The sequence below is a fragment of the Neodiprion lecontei genome, chromosome 3, assembly GCF_021901455.1.
Source record: "Neodiprion lecontei isolate iyNeoLeco1 chromosome 3, iyNeoLeco1.1, whole genome shotgun sequence".
NCBI lineage: Eukaryota > Metazoa > Arthropoda > Insecta > Hymenoptera > Diprionidae > Neodiprion > Neodiprion lecontei.
This window is the reverse complement of record NC_060262.1, coordinates 41,206,492-41,233,660: the sequence shown is the minus strand read 5'-3', so window position 1 is coordinate 41,233,660 and position 27,169 is coordinate 41,206,492. Positions and strand designations below refer to the sequence as shown.

The following is a 27,169-nucleotide window of genomic DNA, read 5'->3' as shown; positions in this document are numbered from 1 at the left end:
GAACACGTTGAAGTTAATAACGTCACTGTACACTGTAATGATTCATCTTCAGGGAAGAACCGTTATTTCGCGACTTTAGAATTGTTTGAAATTCAGCAAATCGTAATAGAAGAAAACACACTCATATTTTGAAATCCAATTTAAGCTTCTTCAAAGGCATTAAAAATTTGAGAATTTCTTTCCAATGTTTTATTACGATAACCTTACCAATTTCAACCTCGTTCTCTGAGACGAACGAAACGTTGACTCGATTTTACCATGTGAAATCACCTATTTTATAAACGTGGAACAGTAACTAACCAGCAACGTAGGTTTTCTTGTTAATATATAAGTATTTCCATTCCGCGCGTTGTGTGACACAAAAGTGCCAGGAACGATCACAATTCTGAAGAATTTCATTCGTAACCACAACGCGTGCAGCGCGTCCTGCGAATAATTTCTCAAACCGACTTACACCGTGTCGCATCAAGATGACACATAATCCTTCGATGGCGTCATCGCGATGGAAATCCTTATCGAACGTACGAACTACTGTGTAACCTCTAATACAATCTTATTGACCGATGTAGAACACATGAGACGGAGTCAGTAGATTTTTCATTATTTTTTCGCGAAGCTTTCGGAAAAGATACGGCGTCCTCGGTATAATAAATTATTCAAGCATATTATACAAGTTGGGCCGAGCCTCTGTTGCGTGATTTTTATTCTCATTTGAATCCAACGTTAAATGATTTGAAACCGGTTGGTTACGCGTTCACGTCTTGAATAAACGATGATAATAATAAAAGAAAAATTCTCGTGTCTTCGGACGCCTGCGAAACAGAAAATTTATTCGGAAAGCTGCCTTCTTTGGATCGTCGGAGGGGGCAATTAGCATTTTTGGCGACTCCGATCACCGTCCAAGAGCGTTGCAGCGCCAAGAACCGATGCGTGGGCATACTATGCACGATGAGACAACCACCGACGACACGATTAACTGCGCATGTGGGAAGTATGTACCGTAAAACGGAGAGCTGCTTTAGCTGCTTTTTAGAGCAATTTAACTTCATTCAATTCTCTTTTGTTACACTTCTCGGTGGGCAAGAAATCGCGGTTGCATGTGCGTTACACGTTTGTGGAAAACCCCTCATGCGGAACCAATAACAAATACAATATTCTTTCGTATTCCACTCCGAAAAAACATCCACGTTCATTAATTATTATACGGCACGTGAACGGAATCCAAAATCTAGACTTTGGGAAACAAACACCACTGTTGTTTTTGAAAGATGTTTTGGCGCGGTCAGACGTGTGTAATGTTGTGCATCTATAGCGGAACACGACCATAATGCATTGGTTTTAATTTTCGTCGATTGAATCTCTTTGTACCTAAGAGGTACTGGTATATGTATACACAGTCAAGACTCTAAGATAACCCAAGCATTAGTCTACATTGCACCCTCTGGTGTAGTGAAAGTGGTACGGATTAAAAGGGGGTACAGCTTGAACGGTCTAAAATTATACCTATTTTTAGGTTGTTTTTTTTTTCTAACGAAAATGAAAACGCTTAGAGCAATTTGAGTTTGAGAGCTTTATTATTTATAGTTTCAAGAAGATTCTAGAATTTTTTCATTAAAATTAATAACAAAATGGCGGCATGGCGGACATAAGTAGCGAAAAAAAAAACTCAAAATGGGGATGACTTCAGACAGTCCAAGCTGTAAACCCCTTATTGCACTACGATTAACAAGTCCGGGACATTGATTTTAGCTTGAAACGAAGGTTGTCACAGCCTGCTCCACACTGCAAGTAGATTTCCGTCCTGTTACATGGGCACCGATAAGCCGCAGCCGCTCATCTCGCGAAGCTGTTCAAGCAGACAGGCCTTCGCTCCACGTACCTTCATTCACACGCGAACCAACCGGGGGAAGTTCAAGTTAAAACTTGTTTGTTTGGTAGTCTTGTTGTATTATTATATAGTGTTTGTCTTTTCAGATAGTTCCGTGTTTATCTTATCCCTGCTTACATGCCAACTTTACTTGCGTGGGCTTCTTGTCCCTTGGTTGCTGCTGGCCTGTATTATACTGCCGGTACATAAGGTCAGAGCATTCGTTTTAAATGCTGATTACGGTTGTGCACCACATAAAACACACATTCCCAGCCCTTGTACTCCCGGATCACCCGTATGTGGATCCAAAGCGAACATGTATTTAGAGAAAAGAATCAACCGTTAGGCATTTGATGCGTTCATACAACGATTCCTAAAATAAAAATCGGTAATCTCGCGGACACTTATCGCCCACTTTTCTCGTCGCATCTCATTGTCGACGACCCTTTTCAGGCTCGGGACTGTTTTCAGTGATTTCTCTTGGATTCTTTACCAATAAGGTGATTCAACATCTGCGTATAATAATATCCAGTCGGAAGATATAAAATCAGTATTCCAATAACAACGATGAACGCGATTTATTCGTTGATTTTTTTGTGCTCCCCGTAAACATGTCATTTCAATTCTTCGCAGTGACTTTTATTCTTGCATATGTTTTTGTGGCTTACAAAGTTGAATACTGTGCTTGTGTATAACAATATAACTAATTGTAAATTATATCATTCATGTCGCGCAATCTAATCTTATACGTAAACTATTTTTATAATGCAACCTTCGTCATTTTTATTCAATCGGCTGAAAATTGCACTCACATAACACCGCAAGTCGATCCAAGATTCATTTTCGTTGGTGTTAATCTTCGCGTTGGCGAGTGGATACGGGAATGCCGCTTAAAAGAGAGATTGGAACGCATGGGGCACCTTATGGGTGAATTCGACTTACGTAAGAAGACGTCTGGATCGGAGAAAGAAAACGGTTCGCTCCTCGAAACTGGTATTTTGAAAACAAATTCAGCCGTCACCGCCCACGTCATCTGCCCTCGTGCCATCCTAACCGAATCTGTAATCGAGCCGAAATGTATCTGAAAGAGCAAATAAAAACCCCGGAACCGTCTAAAAATGTGTTTCCTTTTATATTACAGTCACTGACTGACAGTGAATTTCATAACACCAACAGATTTTTTAACCCACCGCAAAACAGGAAGAACTCGAACAAACTGAAATTCATACCGAGTATTTGCGACGTGTGAACGAACAACATGTTCGAGGTATATCCTCAAGTCACATGATCTTGATGACACGTGTCGTTCCGACCTTACCGATGAACCCTTTTAATGAGGTCCAGGATCACGTGTTGTATCCATGAACGGGGACTTTGGTCCGTTGTGAGGATCTCATGAACACAAGCGCGTAAGCGTTTGTTCACAAATTTCAACATGATTCAATGGGACAGACTTATTACGACAGAACGGTTGGCTGCGCTCCAATCGACGTGACGATCGTATTCGCAAGGATGGACTAAAGAAAATCCCTCAATTCTCTGGGCACGCTGGACGAATGCATCGCAACGCCTTCTCGTTCGTCGTTGCGTCGCGTGTCACGCGTGTCCTCCGCGTCCCTTTCTCAGGCCACGATTTAGCCTTTTCACACAGTTGTCCATCCGTCCCCATCCGTCTGTCCATCCACTTTGTCCACAACGTCCCGGAAGCAGAAACTCGCGACGCAGGGCCGCAGAGCACCGATCCTTTTATTACACCGTTGCGTACGAGGCGTTGTTGGCACATGATCGGACTTTTTACCATCTTGTCATCGTCGACTCGACCGAACCAAAAGGAAAATTATTCAAAATGTGAATATGAACCGATATCGGCCTCTGAGTTGAAAATTTTTGCCCTACGGTAGACCTGCAGATACCGAGTAAAGCTTTATTCAATCATTTGTAGCCCTTATTGTTAGTCATATTTAGAAACTTGACAGACCTATTTGTATCGCTGGGCACCCTACTATAACCTATTTTGGCAGTATACGCGTACCAATCCTTCGACGTGAAAGTCTGTTTACGGCCTTGAGATCTCGGCGTATTGCAGTGTTTAATCAATAAGTTTTATTTCAGAATTCTGACTTACTACTGAGTAACTTGTGCGTCTGCCGCTAGGGGCGCCGAGGCGCATTTTGTTCGCGTGTTTGAAAGTGGGCAGCGGATTAGTGTAAGGTGAGTGTGAGAACTGACTCCAAGCATTCCTAGTTAGACTGTCACTTACAATTATCACGGTTTTCATACGGCGAGACGTTAATCGTTAGAGATTCGATTTTAGCTAAAAGTGAAATCAATAGATCAGAACAAAATTGTAAACTATAGGAGTATGAATTTTATTACGATCGAAGCAACGGTCACGTGATAAGGGAAAAAAGATAGGCATTGCCAATAAATACTTCATATCTTGCTGTTTAGTTTCAAGGTTATTCAGTATCATGCTGAGGTCCAAATTATTGTAGGTACTGTCCTCGGATGATTCACGTACATCGATATTTGCTGCATTCGATCATTTTGTTCCGTATATACTACGTTCTACGGTAAGGGATTCAGTAAAGGTCCTGCTGAAGTCTTAAAGATGATACTTTGAACCTACCCGTGAAATAAATTGAAATATCTACCAAGTTTAGACCTAAAATATAGTCTTACATAGGTCCTATATTACCTCCTCTACAAGATCCTACTTACCCTCTACTGAACGTGGGACATTGCAGGCTTACATTAGGACCGAAATTTCGATTCGGTGGTCCTTTCAAGATTCATGAAATATTTCGTAGATTCTTAGTTGAACAGACGTGCAAATGACCAGTCAAACGTATCAAAATCTGTATAATACTCTTCAATCCTGCAAAGCATGAGAAATTTATAAGTGAGATTGCAAAAATAGTGATACTCGTGAGCGTAAAAAATCTGCAACTAAGTTGTGAACGGAACATTTAAGGATCCTGATAGTATATGTATAAACAATTAGACTAAAAGAAATAGCTATCAGCGTTGTTCCAGATCTCAAGTTACGTCCAACTCACGAGGGCTTCGCGAGAAATTCAATTGTAAGACAATTTCCCGTCGTCGTCATCGTCGCAACTTTGGATATAACATAGAGCTCAAGGCTCGGAGTCACGTTCTTGCCGGTATCTCAACAGACAGATCGATATTCAGCCGACGCACTCCTGGTAAAGAATTTCAAACAATTGACTCCCCTCCCCGATAGAACTGAAAACTTGGAGGACTAAAGGACGCGTCTGCGGGCAACAATTAAACCCTTGCCCGCAGTCTGCTTCCCTCGTAAGCTGGTTACACGAATGTAACGTGCGCTTCATTTTTACCTCTTTTTTTGTTCTTCTTCTTTGTTTAAGGTACCAATCAAAAAATTTGTGACAACTACTGAAAAAAAATTGTCGTAAAACCTGAAGGAGAGAGGAAAATATCACGATACAAAAAAAAAAAAAAATAAACTAATACATACAATAAGTCCGTAAGGTGTACGCATAAAAATAAATAAAAATATTACAATAATCGTTAGTGACCTCTAAATATTTTCCTACCTCCTCCAGGTTTTACGACAGTTTTTCTTTCAGTATTAGTCACAAATTTTTCGAATGGCACCTTGAAAAAAAAGGAGCTAAAACACGAACCACCCTAGCGCCCACCTATATTACATTATAGCCCACTCTTCCAGGGTTTGCGATAGGGCGTATAATGCCCACACCTCAAGGTACGTACGTACCTGGAGTTGGGCCTTACGTGTCATTACCCACCGCACCCCTTTAGGCTCCCTTGGAGTTTGCCTGCCCCCCATCCCATAGAACAGGGGGAGTCGAAGGCCCTCGGGGACAGGGCTCACCATTAATTCTAAGGTCACCCGGGGTTACGGAGGCTTGGAACTGGAAACTCGACTTATAGTCGACGGTTGAAATATTGTAATTTCGCCGCCCGGTGTTATAACGAGTTTGCGGTTGGTGTTGAGGGGGAGGGGGGGGGCTACATTACTCCTTTCAACGTAATTAGCCTCGATTTCGACGCACACGTGCACACGCCTTAGCAATGAGTAGCAGGCGGATTTCTTATCCTCCTCGGGCACTGGCTAATGATAGAACCGAGCCTGATAACGATCAAATCACGTTGTGGTGAGTATCCGAGTGCGCAGAAGCATTCGCAGCGTATAAGCTCACGATCAGCCGTGCAACTGTTGATTAACGAGGACTGAAGCGCAGTCATATGCGAGTAAGAAATCCGTCGAAAACTTCAGTCATAAACGAGAAATGTAATTTCTGGTTGCGCATATTCCTTGATTATTTACACACAGGTACGAAATGAAAATAACTTTTGTTCACAATCAGATTCATCAGCAAGAAATCTGTAAGCATCTGCGTTGGGTAATATCTTTTCAATTTAGTCACATTTTGTTTCTCGCAACTGTTGTGATAAAAGCAAATAATTTGAGTCTTGATTTAACCGTGGAAATGCAGTCAACTAAACAACTGGATTAAGATTGTAATAACCAGAAACTTTAGTAAATTGACAAATGTTTTAACGTTATTGTAACTATGAAATGATAAGATCTCTCTTCGGTGCATGCGAAACTAACTAAAAAGAAAAATAATTCAATTGCGACACGACACGCATACCTTGTACCAAAATGACTTTTCTTCAAACCGATTGTCAGAGCCGCACCGTCAAAACTATTCGATAAAAAATTGATTGAATACTTGTTCAAGTTCAGTTATATACCGTACGAATGACTCGATGAAAAGAATCGTCATCATCCCAGTTTCCGGCGAATGACGCGCAAAGCTCCATAGTCAAAATGACGCAGACTTGATAAAAATGCGAAATCATGAAAAACTGCATCTCGTGCAGATAAGACAACCCCAAAACGCCTGCAGATCGGGTAGCGTTTGACGGTCCCTTGAACCACGGTACATACATAATTATTATAATTATTATAAAACATTAATACATACATCCATACATATATTACAACAGTCGGGTTGTTGAAAGGGTGGGGCGCTAGCACTCCGCGTGCGGGGGATGCCGATGTCGTCGCTATCGTCGTCGTCGTCGTCGTCGTCACGTCCGACAGTCGTCAGTTGTTCGTCTGCCGTACTCGCGTTCGCTTCGCTGAATCGACGGAGAGACGAAACCGGCGTTAAATCCCCGACTAGCCTTCACGGAGTGAGCTTTGTATCTACCAAAGTTTACGTACAACGTATTTACGTGCACACATAGATGCGTAAATATTACAGTATACGTATAGTACGTGTAACACATTCACGCTCTCGCGTTAATCTACCCATTATCCGTGTTTAAATGTCGCGACGTCGTCGACTCTGCCACCGGATGACAGATAATTAAATATAATTTCAAAATTTCAAGTGTGATTAAGACGACTCGAGGCTTCGCTGCAGTTCGCCCGGCTCTGTGCGGACTTAAACGTTATTACATTAATATTCGTTTATATACAGAGGCGCTAGCAGTCTTTGTTATAATTTCGATCATCTCCCGTATTATTATTTTTTTCCGATGCTGTGAGAGTTTTTTTCTTTCTTATTTTTTCAATTATTCTAATTACAGAGACCAATCATCTCTGCGCCCCGTACATTTCGCGCTAAATCTTAATCTAATTGTAAATCTATTTCGTCAACGTTTTGCGGTGTGTCACACGACTCGTACACGCACGCTTACGCAATTAATTATACCCATACCCAATGTCCGCGGTGTAACACGTATACGTTTGTACGTACTGTATAACACATCGCATCAGCGACGAGTCGCGTATTTCGTCCGAGTAACATCTACAGCCCCATCGCTTACCTATACACGTTATATTTTCGTGTAGTGATATGATGGCGTTTTGTTCGTCCGCATACTGCATCTACGTACATGAGTATGCTGACCCAATGATTGTGTGTGAATCTACAGTGCATACATTTGTATCCAAGTACAGTATCACATCGGATTCTGTATAATTGTTGTGGGAAACGGTGCTGCTACTGTTCGGCTATGCCGCGAGATCTCGACCTTCACAATTCAACCGTCACCTTTTTTTTTTCTTATCTATTATACGGTTACTGCATCGACACATCGCGATAACTAGGTTGTGCGGCTTATGTGTATGTATATAGGAATCGGCTATTCACTAGCGTTGCTCTTGTCCAGGCAGAATGGCGATTGTAACATTATCGCGATTCGACGATCGTAGAGATGTTCGGAGGCTCGAAGTTGTCGGGAATATCAAATGATTCGGAATATATTATAACCGCGAAATAACATTGTTGCTTATCCAACGCTCCGAGAGAGCCTGAAAAACAAGAGATCGAACATTTATCCAAGCACTGAGACCGCAACTTGATGCTTGATGGAATAGAATAGCCAACAAGTAGCGATTTTCAAGGCTGTAAGGTGTATGAAACTATAGATTGATCTGGCGAAATCAAGATTCCAGGTTGATCTGATCTGATATCGTTAAAAACATGACCGATACGATCGTTTCACTGAGACTGACAACGTGCAATCAGTTCCTCGAATAAGTTCCAAGTTATGACAAAACCCTGTTAACAAACAGAAGTGGCGATAAGTAGCCAACGCACAGAAACAACCGGAGCGGAAGAAGTCCTGAGTCATATGTTACACGCATGCCGAGATAAATAGCGAGTATTAATGTTCCGTACAGTTTTCACAGACCCGACGAGATATCGCGGATTGCAAGTCCAGAGTTTCATGTGGAACTACACCACTGCACTCACTCCTGTACCTGTTATATTCGTACCGTGTAATCTCTCTCTCTCTCTCTCTCTCTCTTCCTCTTTCCATTAAACACTTGCATCTGTCGAAATGCAACTAAACGCAGTAAGGACACGACAACACCGCGACAAATACCCGGTACTACTGTGACTGTCACGCTGACTGCGCAGAGTTTGCGCTGCACACCTACGCGTATAATAAATAATGAACGCTGGAGTCATGCAACAGCATATTGAACACAAGACTCTCGAACCTTCCCTTGGTAAAGAAAACCGGAAGACCGAAGAGTCCTCGGGGCGGGGTTGAAATTTCAAATTTTTAAAAGTTCCGGAAAGCGCCGAGTTTCCAATTTTTTGGTGACGAGACTTTAAGTAAAGAAGTGAAACTTTTGGTGAAACGTCAAAGGTTGGAATAGGCCGAAACTTGACACGCTCAGAGTTCTGAAAGTGCAAATTTTCGAAAGGGCGTAACTCCGACAAGTCAAAGTTCCAAATGTACGAAAATGTGAAGATTTAAGAATCTGAAACATCGAAATTCCGAGTGATCGAAGAATTTCCGAATTGACGAAATATCGCCACTTTGATCTATCTTTGTTTTGGATTACCGATATTTTCAAGTTCGGAATCCTGGTCATTCTGATTTTCGGTTTTTCTAATTTTTCACACCCAGTCGTTGAGTAAACTACGCTGTGCGAGTATATTATAACTTTCGGAATTTTGCTCTATCGTAACTGAAATTTTCGGAACCTTGAGCCATCGGATTTACGACCATTCGAAGCTTCGTCGTTCCTCCAAAGTTTGATTTCTTTACTTAAAGTTTCGCCACCAAATAATTCGTAACCAAGCAAACTTCAACCCCGCCCCGAGTCCTCGCCTCGGGACAGCCGACGATCCGCCGATAAATTGGCGCTTCGCGCAGGTGAATGGGAACGGGAAGGTGGTCGTCGATCCTCGTCGTCGTCTTCCTCGTCGGTCCCCGTCTCGTCGCCTCCTCGCCGAGTGCTCGACGCTCCGCCGCACAGATCGAACCGGGGGTCCACAGCTTTGCTCAGCTCTGTACAACGACCCTGCGTCTAGCTATTTATAAACCAACACGACTACTAGCCGTCCACACGACGATCCACGCGTGGCTCCAACACACGCGGTCTGTTCCTCAGCTCGTTCTTGATTCCCGAATTTGGAAAAACGCGGGAAAATTATTGTGCTTTGCATTTTTCGAGTACTTTCCAGAACAACTTAAAAATTACCTGCATTCCACCTTTCGGGGGAGAAAGGTCGGGTAAACCTTGGGTAAGGTTTTGTAACGGAAAAAGGGATAGGGAGGAACGGTACCTGATGCGATCGCTTTGTAATTTCTTGGTAGAACTTGCGTGTGATAAATGAATTGTAAGGCCGTTGATGGATTATTCGGTAGGATGGACGTGCACTGTTTATGGTCAGTGTACCAATCGTGGAAATCTTTTTTCTTAATTTGACTGTTAATATCTTCAACTATGCAACGTTCGTCACCGAAGGTGCATTTCTAATTTTGAGCTACGTTTAGACGTGAGTTTCAACACTTTGTACACTGTATTACTCACCAATGAGTGTAACCGTGGATGAAAATACACGATTTAACGCATATGGCGTCGATTACTGGTTCATCCACCTTGTCAGAATCGAGAATAGAGGGTGTCTATACTTGATTGCAAAAATTGCTTACGTGTAATAAATTTGCGGACGAGTACTTTTCCCGAAAGGATAACGAACGAATTTCGGCCCTGAATTTCACCCCCCGAAACTCATTCGCGAGCTTGACCTTTCGGTCATTTCGTACGGGGTGAGCTAATTTCGTTCCCATGGACAATTTCACGGTTTTATAAAGTTTCGGTATGAAACTGTGGCGCCGTTTGCCCGGCGCGCGTGTAAAGCACCCGACGTTTCTCCGCCCGTCGGATTGTCTAAATCGGTACCGAAACAACCCCTGACTGAGGAGGATGCCGCAACGACGTGCGTGAAGCACGCGTAAGTCGTCTACGCCTTCCTCGGGTTCGACCCAACTTTGAATTTTTATAGCCGGTCGCAGCCGGCTGAACTTGGCCCGCTTAACTCGAGCGACAATAGATCCCGTTGGAATTTTTCAAGTCAAATAAACACGTCGTCGTCCCGTTTTCCACTCTCCGTTTTCCACCGCTACGGCCTTATTAGCCAGACCGAACGGTACACAAATACCGTGAAAATGGTCAAGGTTGACCTGAAGAAAAAATTTCCACCTTGTTTTTCCGTGAAAAATCTGGCGTTGTAGACGTTATGGTTTTCTTATCGAGATTTACCCGGTCTGCCCGGCGCCCCGATGCTACTACCTTGCACACCTTCTTGCGGGTTATACCTTGTATACTTGCGGCGGTCCGCCAACCAACCCCGTGTCCGTGAACGAGAGAAAAAGACCGACGGGGCAAAAAGAAACCGAGGAAGTTATTATACCCTGGCATTATGCATAAGCGCTCATATGTGTATGTATTATACCATAGTTGTAAGATAACGACGCTAATGATATTTATCATTAGTGGTATGTAATACATGTGATATGCAGGAGAGGAGCCTTGTAACGACGATCAGCTCTCTGCCGACTTTATATATATAGTTGAACGTGTCTGCACGCATGCACCGCATTTGCGCTCCTTTGGTGTTGTCGACGTGTTGTACCGTATGTACATAAGGCGTCATTTACATATTCATACGTCGTATGCGCGCACAGATACGAGTCACATAACGCATCGCGGATACGCGTATTACACGTACGCATTGCGGTGAGATTCGCATTGGCGAATCGTACAAGTCGGTGTTGCGTCGTCGACCAACGACGCAGCCTCGCTCGGATCATTATTTTTACCCCTTATATGTTATAATTGTTGTTGAGGATACTCGGAATACAGTTGCGCCTGGATTATCAGGCAAGTCGCATCACGTGCAAATACATAATATCAGGTGTATTATGTACGTCACGTTGCGGAGCTTTCGAACTAATGAACGGGGGCGGGGTTGAAATTACGAATTTGAAATGTTCCGAAAGCGCCGAATTCTGAATTTATTGGTAGCGAAACTTGGAGTGAGGAAATCAAACTTTGACGAAACATCAAAGGTTCGAATCGTCCGAAACCCCACGCTCAAAGTTCCAAAAGTGCGAAAATGAGAAAATTTAAATATCCGAAGCACCGAAATTTCGAATGATCCAAGATTTTCAGATCCGTGAATTTCTGGCTAGGTGGAATTTCACCACTTTGATCTTTCGTTGTTTTGGATTTTCGATAATTTACGTTCGAAATTCTCACCAACCTCCCTAAACTATTCAAAAAAATAGATCGTAAGACAAACCCTCTCTACGTTTTTCGGCACATGACAGACCTCGCAAAAACTCACTGTAAATTCTTTTCGCAGGGTAGAGTCAAAGGCTCGACACACGCCTCGAGTAGTTCCGCCGCCACCATATCCGGACACTTTTTCCCCGGTACCGGCGTTCATGCTTACCGCATAATTATCAGGCTGCAGGTGTCAGCCGTCACGTAGACCCTACCCGTCCATTTATAAGGCGCTCCGCGGTCACGGGTCGGTTCCTTAAATTGCGTTGATCGCGAAATCTTCCGGTTCCGTCGACGTACGACTTTGCGTCTATACCATAATATCACCGTGCGACGCATCTTCGACGTACTTCTGCAACGCTTCATAAACGGGATCAGGACGAGACGTGGTAGCGTAGATGTACCGGTTTCGGTCACATTGGTACCGGTTAACTGCCCATGTTCGTTCCTGTCATGCAAAAGTGGTACAGGGGTGCAATGACGTAACGCACGAAGGTGAAAACTAATTTTTAAACAACCAAGTATCGAAACTTCGATCTGGAATTTGCTTAACGTCGCACTTTGGCAGGGTGGCGACAGAGCGGGAAAACCGAGAATTTCGTCCATCGGGAAAACTCAGGGGATTATGGTAGACGATAGGAAAAAACGTAGTTTTTTTTTTTTTTTATAAATCCTTTTCAAGCTTCAGCTATGCTTCGTAAATTCAGCCAAGCAAACTTTCGGAAATGGTATATTTTTCAATTTCTAACTATTGTATGTGTGAATCGCAGCAATACTATGCGTTTTTTATATCCTGATTTATATATTCAAGGTGCACAACTTCTGGAGATTTTGCTCATAAAAGCTGCCCAACGTAACCTAGATTTTGCGAGAAAATGTCAAGGAATTCTGAATTTTTTATTTCACTAAAATTGTCGAAGATATTAAAAGTGAATTTAGGAAATGCAGAATTTTGCAAAGGTGGTCAAAATGCACAAACGGTAGGTGCCCGCAGTTACCACAATTGAACGGTGCATCTAACCTATCCGCCGCATTCCAAACTAATTCAACGACGCAATTGTCTCTCTTACACCTCAGGGACAATAACAATTTACAAACAAATTGGCGTAGCCAGCCATGCAGTGTGGGTGGCGGCGTCGCGACGCGTCGCGTCGAGTCGAGGAGGTCAGTTGGGGTCAGTCGCGAGCAGACGGTAGACTCCGTATAATTCTGGTGCAGCGTCGCATCGATTTTCCACCAGGTCGTCCAGACGAATCGCTGGAAATAGATTCCCCCTCCCTCCCACATTTACGGGTAGTTTACATAACCACGGGACGTCCTCGTGTACTCTCATCCTCCTCTTTCCACGTGGATCAGGTGCAGTTACCGTCTCTGTTCCTCGTATACCTATTGCGATGCGGTACTTCTCCTTGACGCGTCATCAAGTACCACACCAATTACCGCAACTTGGAAGTTACAGAGCTAATCGGCCCATGGCAACAACTCCGCAGCGGACTGTCGTAGATATTTATCGTAGCATCGGTACCAAGATTTCTAAACATAGACACTTTGCAAAAATGTATCCGTGAAACACTTTATCCCCAGGTATTGAAAATGGACTATACGTTAAATCGTCGTAACGATACATCTTGATGTAACGCGAGAATGTTTTACGCGTTTTTCCATGCGTAAAGTATTCGTTTCTATGACGGGCGAGTGAGTCTGCGAATGCGCATGCGCGAAGTACTGAAAAGACAACTTTTATGTCCTAGGTGTTTACGCGCACGCGCTGTCGCTAATAAATCTGGCGTTACGCGACCCTAACCTCAAAATCGTGCTTCGTGAAAACACGCATAACATAACCTTGGTATAACGAATAGTGTGCAACAAGGATGCAACAGTCTTTTCGCCTCGCGTATTTGCAATATATCTTCGATTCACCTGTGACTCGTATATTGAAAACTTACGTTCGGTTCGAAAAGCCTGAATTTGCCTCCTTGTCATCTCTTCTCTCGAATGAATCAGTATCGTCAGATTATTCACAATCTCGCGGTATTATTCTCCACATGACGATCGGTAATTTCCCGCATCACTCTGCGCAATGTCAGAATTTCTAATAATTATTGTTATTATCGTCAGGCGCGCAAACGGCAACGCAAGTTACGATAAAGCACGAATCTTAACGTTATCTAAAAATACGCACTCTGCGGCTTTTTCACCGCGAGTAAAGCATGGAGAGGCAATAGAGTGCAGGCGGTCAGATGGCTGCTGTTCATCACCGCGTGGTTCGGAGACCGGAGCCGGCTGCTTGATGCCACAGGCGGCAAAGAGTCGAAGGGAGTCTCAGAGTCGGTCGTGCACATGCATCGGTTCCTTATATTACGCAAGGCGGCCTCCACCGCAACGGCCACGCTGTCTGGCCCGACCTTCTCCGCACGCTCTCACGTTCCATCGTCTGATCCATTGATCAAATAACTCGGAATTAGAAACCACCTGTTAAGCTTCGAACCGCAACTGCGCTGCACCGTCATTTTCTTATTGATTAAACTTCTTACACCCACAATCAGGAGATTATTAACTCGCGGGATGAATTTTATTTAAAAATAAAAATTATATCTTCTTTTTTGTTCACCGAACTTTACGGGATCGTTAATCGTTCTGTATTTTCTCTCGCAGCGTGAGACTGAAGCTTCGCAGCCGAACGTTCTAATATTCATTCGAATAAAGCAGCGTGAAGACCGAGAATCAAAATTATCTAAAATACCTTACTTTTATAGAATTATGAAGATAAAATTGAACGGCATTTTTTTGTTTTCAAGAAATTGATCACCATTAGCTTCTAACTCTGGCTGCTAGCTTCAGCTCCAATTCTGCAGCTGCTAGCATCGAACCGTTTTCTCATTTCCATACGTGATGCGTTACGTCAGTACTTGAAAAACATCCCCTTCGTCGAGGTGTAGTCACCGTGTCAAGAGGGCACTCGACCCTTCCTACCCTGATACACACACGCACATATCTACTCTGTTCATATGTGGATTAGCGTATGCATGCGCTCCCACAGTTTGCCCTCGACATCGGGTGCGATGCGATGCTCGAGCTGTAAGGACGAGTAAACTAGCAAAGATGAAATGATCTTCGTAATCGGTATAAATGGCAGCGGGAGGGTAAAAGCGGAGCGCTTTTTCCACTCGACCAAAGTATTATAATAACCCCTGTATGTGCATTATCATTATCTCAGTACAGCACTGTGGCGGTTAAATTTATTCATTCAAAGATGTGGGAGGGGGGGGGGGGGGGGGATTTACTACATATACTACATAGAATACAACGAATGTACGAGCAGTGTAGGGATAACCCATATAACATACGATATACTGTAGAATATTATTTTTACCGTACGCGAATGATTCGTTAAAATGTACAATACCGTCAATATCGATATTAACGTAGCAGAAAACGGATCTAAATCAGCTTCGGTAATGCGACGAATCTAAACTTGTACAAAATATGTTACACGTTTACACCTATTGTATAAAGTTGTTGTGTGTAACGGTTTGGAGGGAGGGGGGTGAAAATTAGTCATGTTCCTAAACGGTGGTGGAGGAATTTTGCGACAGAAGCGGATACGAAGATGTGTTTGTGGAATAAAAGTTGCGTCGTCGGCGTCGCCTCGCAACTTATTATCCACCTCGGGGGTGGCTAACGCCGGGCGGTTGGGGGGAAGGGAGGAAGGGTGGAAGGGAGGAAGCTACGCCGGGCGTCGCGGCGCAGACTGCCGCACCCAGCACGGCGCTTGCCCCGCACGCGCGACGTTCTTCTCTCCTCACATCCTCTGTGTATTCGAGCCCTGTTCTTCGGCACGCTGTTGCTAGGTGGTTGTATCCCAATCCTTTTTTCCGCGACCGTTATTTCCACATACGATAAGTATCAAGAGGTTTCGCGTTATTCCGCTTCACCGACGGTCTTGGTTACAGTTAAAGTTAATCGCGTGGTGAGCTAAACTCGGCGACGTTATAAGTAATTTCTGCGTAGTATTATATGGTATACCAGAATGCGGTGGTAAATGCAAGTGCAATCCGACAATTCACCGATTGTGTCGCGGATATAGTTTTGAACAATTAACGACTATCGTTGGGAAATAAAGAACGTTTTTTTTTTTTTCTAGTGGAATTATTCAGACAACGCGATCAGTCTTTTTTCAATAATAACAATAAACACATACTTCATTTCATGTAATTCCGATCCAATCTGTTCTTTTTTTTTTATTTTTCTTTTTTTATTATTATTATTCATTTATTTGTTTTTTTGTTCATTCTATGCGGTACCGGTTTTAAAGTTTTTCAAACGTAGTTTCTTTTTTTTTTACTGTGATTGAATAATATATCTAGGTCTTCGGACGAATGCCTCGTCGTGTATGATCCTGATTGCAACGGATAAATACTGAAGAGTTTTTGTGGTATAATAAACATCGTGGGGTTTATGAGGTGTGATTAAAAGATTTGGTACAGTTTTAGTAACGGTTAATCTCCGTTGCCGTGACTGACAGCAAGGTTGAAATTGAAGGAGGAAAGTGTAAAAGGTGAAATTTTCACGGAAGTGCGGGACGATTACAGTGCGGAGTAAAAACTGGTATACGCTTACGTAGACTTTGAGAAAACCTTTGAACGTTATAAAGATAGGGGGGGGCGGGAAGGAGGAGGAGAAGGAGGAGGAGGAGGAGGAGGAGGAGGAGGAGGAGGAGGAAACCTAAAGTGCGGGACCTGCGTTGAGGTCAGCCGTTCGGATGAAGACTGTTTAGGATGATGGTGGAGCGCGTGGAAGGTCATCTCTTCATGTATCGACGCCCCGTCTATCGGGTCTTCCAGTATCTCGAAACCTCCGAGTAAGTATGAAACATCGTCAATTATACGAAGAACTGCAATTTACCTTGCAGTATTTTTCTTCATAACCATATCGTGCAACAACGACAGGACCATCTGCTGTTCCCTGCATAATTCCCGGCTAATATACCCCGGGACATTTCCAAGACTGTACTGTACTTGAATAACCGCGAAGTTCAAAGCGAATAACAACCTCGTTTCATATAGTCCCGATCGACGAATGTAGAGAGAGCAAGAAAATTCCACGCGTATTGGGATCCTGCAATATGGTTATGCCGAATGTTGGGGTTGGACATCGTCGCCCGGTTGGGGTAAAATTTGTTAGGGGTTGCCACAGCCGCAAGGGTGGCACGGGCACTGCATCGTAACAGTATGACTCGTCGATCAATGTTTCTCTTTTCAAAGCCTACGTGCGAAGCCCCGTGGGAGGTAGACAACCGATTTAACGGGGTCTGCAGTCAACGTTTCTTCCTCTTCTTCTTCTTCTTCTTGTGCGCAATAATTGTCACGCACAAGGAGAGAACAATCAGCTGGTAGATATTAAATGAGGTCGATGAACACCGCAGACGATGACGCGTACCTATAATACCTACCACCTTCCCTCCTTTAACCGGATTCTTCAGCGAATATGCTCGCTGGAGTAAATACTCTGCGATCATGTACCAACGGTTGCGTCTCTCGATTGCCTCGCGGCCATTTCCGATGATAAGTTAACGGGTCGGCCGTTTTGTCGGTCGCACGTCCAAAGCATTCCTGCAAGTCACGTGACCTCGGGGAATGCCGGTGCGTCACGAAGGTCGTCTTTGGTTTAATCGGCACTTCTTACTTCTTTATCGCCGTTTCTCGGTACAGCGTTCGGCTCTTGTGCGTATGTTTATATATACATGAATGCAATTTGCGACGCTGCGATCAGCCGTAACTTTATCACAACGTTGGACAATATACGTTGGTCATTGATCATGTTTTTTTTTTTTTTTTACTATATCCACCACTGCGAACGTGAATACACAGCAAAAGCTGTCGCTATTATATTTGGTGCGTTGTATTTTCCTGTGCACATTATCGCTGGGCGAACTTATTGGGATATTACAACACACGACGGAAACCATTGTGCTGATGATTTGTATTTATATCTGCTTTCCGCCAATTATTTTCCTATATTATTGGTGAACCTCAACTTCCTCTCGCTCAGGCATTATGTTATCCTCTTATAAAAGTTACAGTGCTATTCGTACGAATTTTTTTTCAATACATTTATAAATTACTTACTACTATCTAGCATTATTTGGCACTTTCATATGTCCAATTGAATTTCAGGTGTTTCAAATGTTCTTCAAACAAAAATGTTTTATGTGTAAGAAACTGATGTCACGTGTACAAATTCGAAATACACCACCTTATACGGTGCGTTTAAAAACCGCGCAATATATTTTACTTTGTGAAAAACAAGTCGAATGACTTACCGTCGGTGAATTTGTGAAAAATATTTACCAATTTCCTACAAAATTTAATGATTCAATGACGAATTACTCTCGCGGGTATAACGGAGTTTTCAAACTCTGTGCGTACACCCCAAGGGTAAGGCCTGGACTTCTTATTTCACTCCGCGTACGAAGTTCGAGGTCTTTGGCAATGACCGGGGCATCAAAGTCCAGGCCAACGTACTCCTCCACCGCCTTTGGCACCACTCGCTAGTAATTTCCGCCTCTCCCCGCCCGTTCTCCTCAGTCCATCAAAAGACAGTGGTGAAGGTAAAGGTTGATTTCACATTCTGGCAATGTCGTCAAACTCCCAACACCGATGTTGCAAGGCCGATTCCTCCAATGGGAATCATCGAACGACATTGCACCCCGGGACCGATTTAGATACGCAAAGAACAGAGTACAAAAAAACAAATCCGTAACCATATTCTTCGGACAATCAGTCATGTACGTATTGCTACGAGTTCACTGTTGGCAATATTTTCACTTCAGAGTTAAACCTGCTGTGCGCTATAGTGAGACGAGAATCTTTTTAGATTTGAACGGCTTGCTTCTGACTGCACGAAACGATAACAACGATACTTTTTGGGTACTCAGATAACGCATAGTTGGACAGGAATTCGGATGCCTGCGATTTAAAAAAGTAAAAATAGGTATCGTCTCAAAGGCGATAGAAACCAACTGAACCATCGCTCATTTCAGATCTTAGGTATACGAGCGGCCAAAAACTGGCTGAAGTTATTGAAAAAATTTGAATAATGCTGTGTTATATGACTTTGACAATGAATAAATAATTTACACCGTGTATTCCATAATTATATTTCTTGTATGCAGCTGTATTATCAGTTACATATTCTGACCGTAACTTATCCATGTCCTGTAACAGCCTCAAACTTGACGATCCTGAAATTTTCATTGTTTCAGCCATGAGGGGATGAGCACTGGAGGGGATGGGGGCGGCGTCGGCGTCCAGACCGGCGTCGGCGGAGGTGGTCGTGGAACCCCTCCGCACGGCTCGCCTACCCCAATGGACAAGGCAACGCTCAAGGTTCACTTGCCCAATGGTGGGTTGATTTGACTCATTTCTTGCACCAACTTTCTCCATGCTCGGTAGAAATAAGGCAGTTAAACAACCTGTACAACCGCGACGAAATATAATAAGTTTTGATGAAATCTTGGATTATTTGGATATACTCGATTTTCCGAGTCAAATCTTACTTGAGCTTAAAAAGTTCCACATTTTTCATTATATTATACACGACAGTTATCAATCTAGCACCTTGCAAGTTAATATTTGATTGACATGTTCCAATTTCCTAAACCCAGTTTACATAATGTCGACGAGGAGCAAGGAAGCTTCTTCATTCGGAAGCCCGCAGACCCTCGCATCGCTTTCTCGTCTCATCATACACGTTTCTATTTTCGAATCCTCTTAATCTTTGGTACAGATATACCCATACAGACGTATTTGCTCTACCTCCGTTGTTTAGCAGCCGAGTATACCGCCGAGTTATTATATTATACCGAAACGGAAGGAATATAACAACTTCATGGTGTTTTATAGTATTTTTTGTTGAATGGAATAGTCGTCATTTCATGTGTATGATTGTAAAACCTGCCGCTAATGTGGTTAAATTACACCGGTCAATACAAATTTTCATTCTTGGTTCTAGATGACAACTTTTGATTTCTTCCACGTAATTAATAATAAAAGAAAAGGTAGTTTCGTTAGATAAAATTTGCTTTTTATTTCAACGTGATGCTACCTGCTGATTATTACTATCAGCCAAATACTTCAAAACTGATTTATCAACGTAAACAAAGATAAAAGCAAACTTCATAAGTAATAAATGAAGATTTTGGTTATTACTCGCTGTATAGAATCAAAATTTGTTCATTTAAATACAAACTCACAACAAATCTACCACATCGATATTCCAAAAATCATATAAAAAGAATGGAATAGCGTGACTTGGAATGCTACGAAACATGCACCATTATCTTTTCCGAAACGTGAAAGCGAAAGTTAACAGTTAACGATTCTGATCTCGAACACTACGTTATTTTAGGATAAATTACATTCTGTATGATAATCGTACGCGACGACTGTTCCAGGGGGTTTCAATGTCGTCAAATTTGGTGATGCAATTGACGTTAGGGGGATCATTTCTCTCGTGACGAGCCGGCTGGCGGTAAGCACCAGGCAATATCGTCACCTCTACGCCATGAGGTTACACCATCCAGGATCTGGGGAGAGCTACTGGCTTCATCAGGACACAACCATGTACCAGGTTGGCGTCATTTTCAAATCATCTTCAATATCTGAAGCAGACAATGCAATCCTCGTGGTGTCATTTTAACCGTAAACAGTTACTTCCGCACTTCAATCTGCAGTGCTCTAAACTCCGTAATGGTCTTGAGTATTGAAAGAAAGACACAACTGCAATCGCATTTGCCACACACTGCCCTTTACCGATTTATATCACAGTGGAAACTTGATTTATGTTTTAACGACAGGTTCAAGAAAAATACGAACGGAAGCATCCTCATAGCGAGTGGAGGTACGAATTAAGGGTCCGATATCTACCGCAGAACCTTAACGATCTCTACGAAAAGGACAAAGTTACGTTTTACTACTATTATGATCAGGTAAGGTATATCAAATTTTCTGGAATACCGCATGAGAAACATTTTTCGTCTACTGCTCGTCTAGATTCCGACAGAAATAATGTCCATTCAACTTGGGTACACCCTGTGTTACACCCAATCCTGCTTTGCATAAACCAAAGTTAAACTTAATTCCGTAAACTCGTCAACAAAACAACACACATTGAATGTGTAATGTTCTCTACTATATTATACAAGGTGTCAAGCAGTTTTAGTCTAACTTTGGTGTTGAATTGTTTCGTTGAAGGTGAGGAACGACTACCTGAGCGCAAATCACGCCACCCTGGACCAAGATGTTGCCGTACAATTGTGCTGTCTTGAGATTCGGTACTTCTTCAAAGACATGCCGCAAATTGCGCTGGACAAGAAAAGCAACTTGGAATATTTGGAAAGAGAGGTAACCCCGCATACAGCCCACTCAGAATTTATTCTTCTCTCGCGCGTTTTTTAATATTACACGCTTTATAAATAGCTGTGAACCCGTTTCAAATATTTAAACTATACACAAGTAAACATTTCCAGACTCATTCAAAGTTTGCCAATCAATCTGTTTCCAACAACGACAGGTCGGACTCCACAAGTTTCTGCCCCGAACCGTTTTGAATGGCATGAAACCGAAGGCACTCCGCAAGCTGATACAACAACATTTCAAAAAAGTAGCCGCCCTTTCCGAACTCGAATGTATGTTCAAATTCTTCGAACTTCTTCGATCCTACTACAGATTTGACCAGGAGAGATTCATATGCGCATTGGGGGTAAGTCGCACATATGATTGTAATGAGGATAATATCTTTGATTGGTGAAACTTATGAAAAATTTATGCTGAATTTAGTATGCCTTTCACAAAAAAAATATATGCTTATCATTTCAGTCGAGCTGGTCGATACCAGTTGAACTCGTGATTGGACCTGACTTGGGCATTTCATACATGGCACATCGAGGTGGAACAGTGGTGAGTTCCACTTCTATATATTTATCATTGCAACGTAACGATGCATTAAAAACGACCATACACAGATGTATGTATATACCAGGCGTACACTATTCACTGTACCATACATTTTTCTATGGATATTCCAGATTTAACTGTGATTCACAGATGTCGCGAAACTCCACAAGCAAAAGCCCGTAATCTGTACACTACTGTGACGTAAAGTGTTGGGAGATTTGCTAGCCTGAAAGAGTTATTGTTTTTTTCTTCTTCTACCGACTGCTCCGCAATTGAGAATGATTTAATATGTGTAATTTCCGTTGTTAATATTCGTAGTTTTCATAAATCTATTCCAAGCAAAGATTAATTCTACCTCTTACCTATCAATTGGCAAATCGATTCTTTTTACGGGCAATCATTTTCAATATTTCAAAATATTGTTATTTGACAAAGGCCGGAAGTTTTTGGCATAAGATTAAAAAACACCGTCATAACTCACCCGGCAATACTTGTATCGAAAATTGAAAAATCGGAGGTATAAGAACTGTCATTTGACATGGGCAGTATGGAGGTAAAAACGAATACAGAATTAATCATGTATTTAATTTTTCTACAGCCGTCGAGAATAGCCGAGTTCTCGCAGATCCAGTCAATTCAGACTTTGGTGTCGGATTGCAAGGAACATGCAAAGGCCTGCATCAAACTGAGAGTGGCAGGAGCTGCGGAAACCCTAAGTATCACTTGCTCGAGTTTGGATCAAGCAGAGAGTCTGGCAGACTTGATCGATGGATACTGTAGGCTAACCACTGGGAGTAACACATCTTTGTGGAATAGAAAAGGTAGGTTCGTTCGTTGTTTAATGTATTCCACTTTCACAAGTTTTCAATAGCATGTACCGATAACAATAAGCGCATGGTAGCATGTCACTACACAAGTATAATAACTAGTTTCGCATTCATTTCCAAGCTGCATCCTGGAAAAATTATCCCTGCCCTTGTAAAGGTTTGTTGCACCATGCTGCCATTATTTATATAATTGAAATTGCAATAACTGAATACAAGTGATACCTAAGATATCAATTTACAGATGCTCATCCACCAAAGTATAGGCATGACGCAACAGACAGTCCCGAGAAAAATTCCGGAAAAACAGGAACAATTCTATCTGAGGACTATGCAGAGATTGTCGACGAGGAAGGAGATTACTCAACGCCAGCTAGTGAGTGTCTACTATTTTTAATTATTTAACCATCGGGTACATATCTTTGCGTCAAACGTACAATTGGTACGAAATGATTTCAGCTCGAGACTACGAAATTGTTAGAAATCAAGTCGAGCTAGGTGAAATAATTGGAGAAGGTCAATTCGGCAACGTTCACAAAGGATCGTACAGAGGCCGAGATGGTCAACTTGTAGCCGTTGCAGTAAAAACTTGTAAAGTCGACGCAGACCTCGCAACTGCCGAAAAGTTCCTCGAAGAAGCATGTGCGTTGCTACACTGTACTTTGTTATTTCACACAAGCTTAAATCCCCTGAGCGGTTACTTTAATCTTATATTTTTATTTCAGATATTATGCAGCAATTTGAGCATCCACACATAATACGATTAATTGGTGTCTGCTCTGAGGCTCCGATATGGTTGGTCATGGAGTTAGCACGGCTTGGAGAAATGCGCGCTTATCTTCAGTCCAATAAGCACAGGCTTGATGTAGCCACTCTTCTATTGTATACTTTCCAGTTGAGTACAGCTCTATCGTATCTTGAGAGCAAAAAATTCGTTCACAGGTAAGTTCGATTTGAAAAATGAAATGACTGCTTCACAAAGAAATTGCGGTCAAAAGATCTTGTGCATTTTCATATGTCGTTTACCGAATTTTCAAAGTATCACGTTTTTCTCATATAGAGACATAGCTGCAAGAAACGTTCTGGTATCATCGAACACTTGCGTAAAATTGGCTGACTTTGGTCTTAGCCGATGGGTCGAGGACCAGAGCTACTACACAGCGAGCAAGTGCAAGCTGCCAATCAAATGGATGGCACCGGAGAGCATAAACTTCCGTAGATTTACAACATCCTCGGATGTATGGATGTTTGGTCAGTACCGTCACTGATGTTATTAAAATGATTCTGACAGCTAAAATGCTGCTTAATATCGTAGTCAGAGTTTTTCATTTGAGAAATGTTATTCCTAATGGTAGGAGTGTGTATGTGGGAAATCCTGATGTTGGGCGTCAAGCCATTCCAAGGAGTGCGGAATAACGAGGTGATACGGAAGTTGGAAAATGGAGAAAGGCTAGAACTCCCAAAGCATTGTCCTCCAAGACTGTATTCTCTGATGTCTCAATGCTGGAGTTACGAGCCAAGCAAGAGACCAACTTTCAAAGACATACGAGAAAATTTGCAGTAAGATATTTTTCTCTTCAACGTGAACAATCCGGTCGGTAAAGAGGAAATTACAAGTGAATTTTGTGTTATATTGCAGTGAAATTTTACGGGAAGAAAAGCACCAGCAACAAGAGACAATGAGGCGAGAGAATAGGAGAGTTCAAGCAATGTCTTGGGGTATGTTGATGCACCGATTCGCGTATTGCATTTGACGAACAAAGATTCTCAGAACCACGTTCCAGTTTACTATTCCATCAATTGCGTGTATACATCGACACAAAAGCAGTGTGTAAATTTTTAACGCGAATCGCTTACAGGTGCAGACGAAGCCCCACCACCCAAACCATCACGTCAACCACAAAACTCAAGCGAATCGGGAAGTGGCATGAGCTCAGTCGCTCCAGTGTCAACATACATTGTTGCCCAGAGTCCGGAGGTACTTGCCCAACTTCTCAAGGACAACCAATCTCGGGGGGTATGTCCCTCCGTCTACACAACCCCCGCATCCCCATTTAACACACTCGCAGTGCAATTTCAAGACGAGGATCAAGCTCTAACTACCGCCATCGCTACTGACCTACCCTTCGCCCTTGACCAAACCGTATCTTCTGAAACCCCTGCCCTTCACCACGATACTCATTCGATCGAAGACATGGACTCTCTAGACAGCAATGACACAATTTCACCACTAATGTCGAGCCTTAGTATGTCCGAATCTAGTATAGTTGCACAAACCCAGTCCCCAGTTACAGGGAGAAAGCATCAAATTAAAGACACCCAAAACTTGTACTCTGTCAGCTCGAAGCTGGTGGGCAGTATTACTGGCGATTTATATGCTCCTGTGCAAAAACTCGTCACATCAAATCCCATACCAATAACTTCATCTTCGCAGCCCGCAGGTACCTGCGGTGAAATTTATGGGCCGGTTGTTAACTTTACTCAGAGTTCTGCGATCGTAGGAAACCTTAGTCAGAGTCCAAGTCTTGGTGGTAATACCGGGGAAGGTTCAGGAAATCATGCGCAGACTGTTAGTGCCGACACGATTGTTATGGGACAAATCCAATACACGAATAGCGCTCATTTGCAAACAACCCAAGCTTCATCTAGTTCAGTGAATCATTACGGTAATTCCCCGAATCAGTCATACGTTGGTGGACAGAATGCTGCTAGCACCGGTGCAGGTTACCCACGTAGTAGTGGTTTATCCAGTGTGAGTAGTACAGTTCCTGTATCAAATACTGAGTGTCTCTACGGCCCCGTTATGAAATTTCGCGCTAGAGCTACGGTTCAAAATCAAAGTGCAAATCCAATGTCCTCGACACCTCCAAGTGTATCACATATTCAAAATGCGAGAAGTAATTTAGTGTATAGCCCCATGCCAGGACAAAATTATCAACCGCAACCATTTTATCCACAAAATTATCAAGATCAAGAACAAGTCTATTCTAACGTGGTTCAAGCACGACCACTTTCTTACGGGTCTCGAGCCCAGTCTGGTCAAAACTTTCAAAGACAAAGCTCCCAGGGGCAATATGTCATTTATTCGCAAAACCAGCAATGCGAGCAACAAAACGGTGCAAATCCTATTTATACGGTTCATGCCACACCTACATCTGTCGCCCAAGCTCAGTGTTTCAATCAAGCATATTCAATGCAAAGCGGTCCTACTCATAGTCAGCCTTTTCAACAGGCCACACCCCCTCAACCTTCACATCCCGTTCAGTCCTATATGAGTACTTCCAATCATTCAACTCAGCAAGAATTATTGACAACTTTAGCAAATACTGAGGCCTCACAAATTTCACATCAACATTCGGATAGCTCAATATTGCAAAGTTCACTCTCTGGGGCAACGGGCGTGGTGAAAGGTCACGGCTCTCAGGTACACCATTCTACCTCCAATCCCATAACGTCGCAAACAAATCAACGTACCCAAGTAGCGACAAGTGTTAATGTAACGCAGCAACAAAGTCTTCACACACAATTGGCGACGGCAGTACCGAGGTCAAATCCGCCCTTGTTGGCGACTGGGATAGCAAAGATAACTACGTTTGTAACTCATAAATCTGACGAACAGTTGACCCGTTCTATCAACAGTGCGTTATCTAGTTCCCTGGTGTCGTCAGCCGTTAGCGACAGCACTATTTCGTCGACCAGTTCGGTGACGGAGGAAAGCCAACAAGATCAGGTTTGATAATGGCTCTTAGGAATGATGTTTGCATTTTGCGGAATGCAACGATATCTTTTGATTTTTCCTCATTGATCACTGTATGATTTTGCCTATGCCTCGTTCCAGTTATTCTTTATTATCATTCAGTTTATATTTTATTGCACTGTTTAATAAAACCCATCTACCATTGAATTGGGGAATCGTAGTTCTTTCGACTACACGGGTATACGTACATATCTGGTAACCGAGAAAATTTTGATGCCAAAGTACTGCAGATTCCATGATTGACGAGCTCGTATAATGATCAATATTCCAGGATTTTTTGATACACTCCAAAATAAAAGGAAGTAAACCTTTTTTTTTACCTAATAAAACAGATTCTAAAAATTCCCATAACCACTTGGTCAAGACTTCCGAGTCTTCAACTAACAATGAACTCTGCATTTAACCTGGGTAGTACCACGTTCTAATTTCTTGTTTTTTTTCAATAGATTTAGGTCTTACAACAGCACCTCTTCAAGTCTGATTTTATTTTGATTAATTTTGTAGGATAAATTGGGTTGCATATGTAGGTTTGTTTACGCATGAAGAATGTTCCATTACCGTGTTTTACTGTTGCATGTCTGCAATATTATACACATATTACATTTTATAGAAAACACAAACCCTGTATACAATAAGTATTTCCAACATCGC

At 42.5% G+C, this 27,169-nt stretch overlaps 1 protein-coding gene across 9 annotated transcripts in view; it reads left to right on the top strand.

Annotated features, from left to right (window-relative positions):
* Positions 1-27,169, top strand: part of LOC107225945 (focal adhesion kinase 1) — a 38,002-nt gene that overhangs the window by 2,873 nt on the left and 7,960 nt on the right. For 3 of the 9 annotated variants that reach the window (XR_006903555.1, XM_046735519.1, XM_015666587.2), the window contains exons 1-16: positions 16,701-16,842; positions 19,246-19,385; positions 20,437-20,612; positions 20,839-20,970; positions 21,236-21,385; positions 21,555-21,743; positions 21,860-21,940; positions 22,536-22,758; positions 22,886-22,921; positions 23,006-23,137; positions 23,221-23,403; positions 23,487-23,703; positions 23,822-24,012; positions 24,117-24,321; positions 24,401-24,480; positions 24,621-26,491. Coding sequence is in view for 8 of the 9 variants with exons in the window: in XM_046735519.1 (XP_046591475.1) it covers positions 16,760-16,842; positions 19,246-19,385; positions 20,437-20,612; positions 20,839-20,970; positions 21,236-21,385; positions 21,555-21,743; positions 21,860-21,940; positions 22,536-22,758; positions 22,886-22,921; positions 23,006-23,137; positions 23,221-23,403; positions 23,487-23,703; positions 23,822-24,012; positions 24,117-24,321; positions 24,401-24,480; positions 24,621-26,491 (4,089 nt within the window). In the remaining variant the exon portion in view is untranslated. Of the gene's footprint in view, positions 1-16,700; positions 16,843-19,245; positions 19,386-20,436; positions 20,613-20,838; positions 20,971-21,235; positions 21,386-21,510; positions 21,744-21,859; positions 21,941-22,535; positions 22,759-22,885; positions 22,922-23,005; positions 23,138-23,220; positions 23,404-23,486; positions 23,704-23,821; positions 24,013-24,116; positions 24,322-24,400; positions 24,481-24,620; positions 26,492-27,169 lie in introns of those variants that run through there. The other 6 variants (XM_046735522.1, XM_015666588.2, XM_046735518.1 and 3 more) reach the window with 6 other exon arrangements.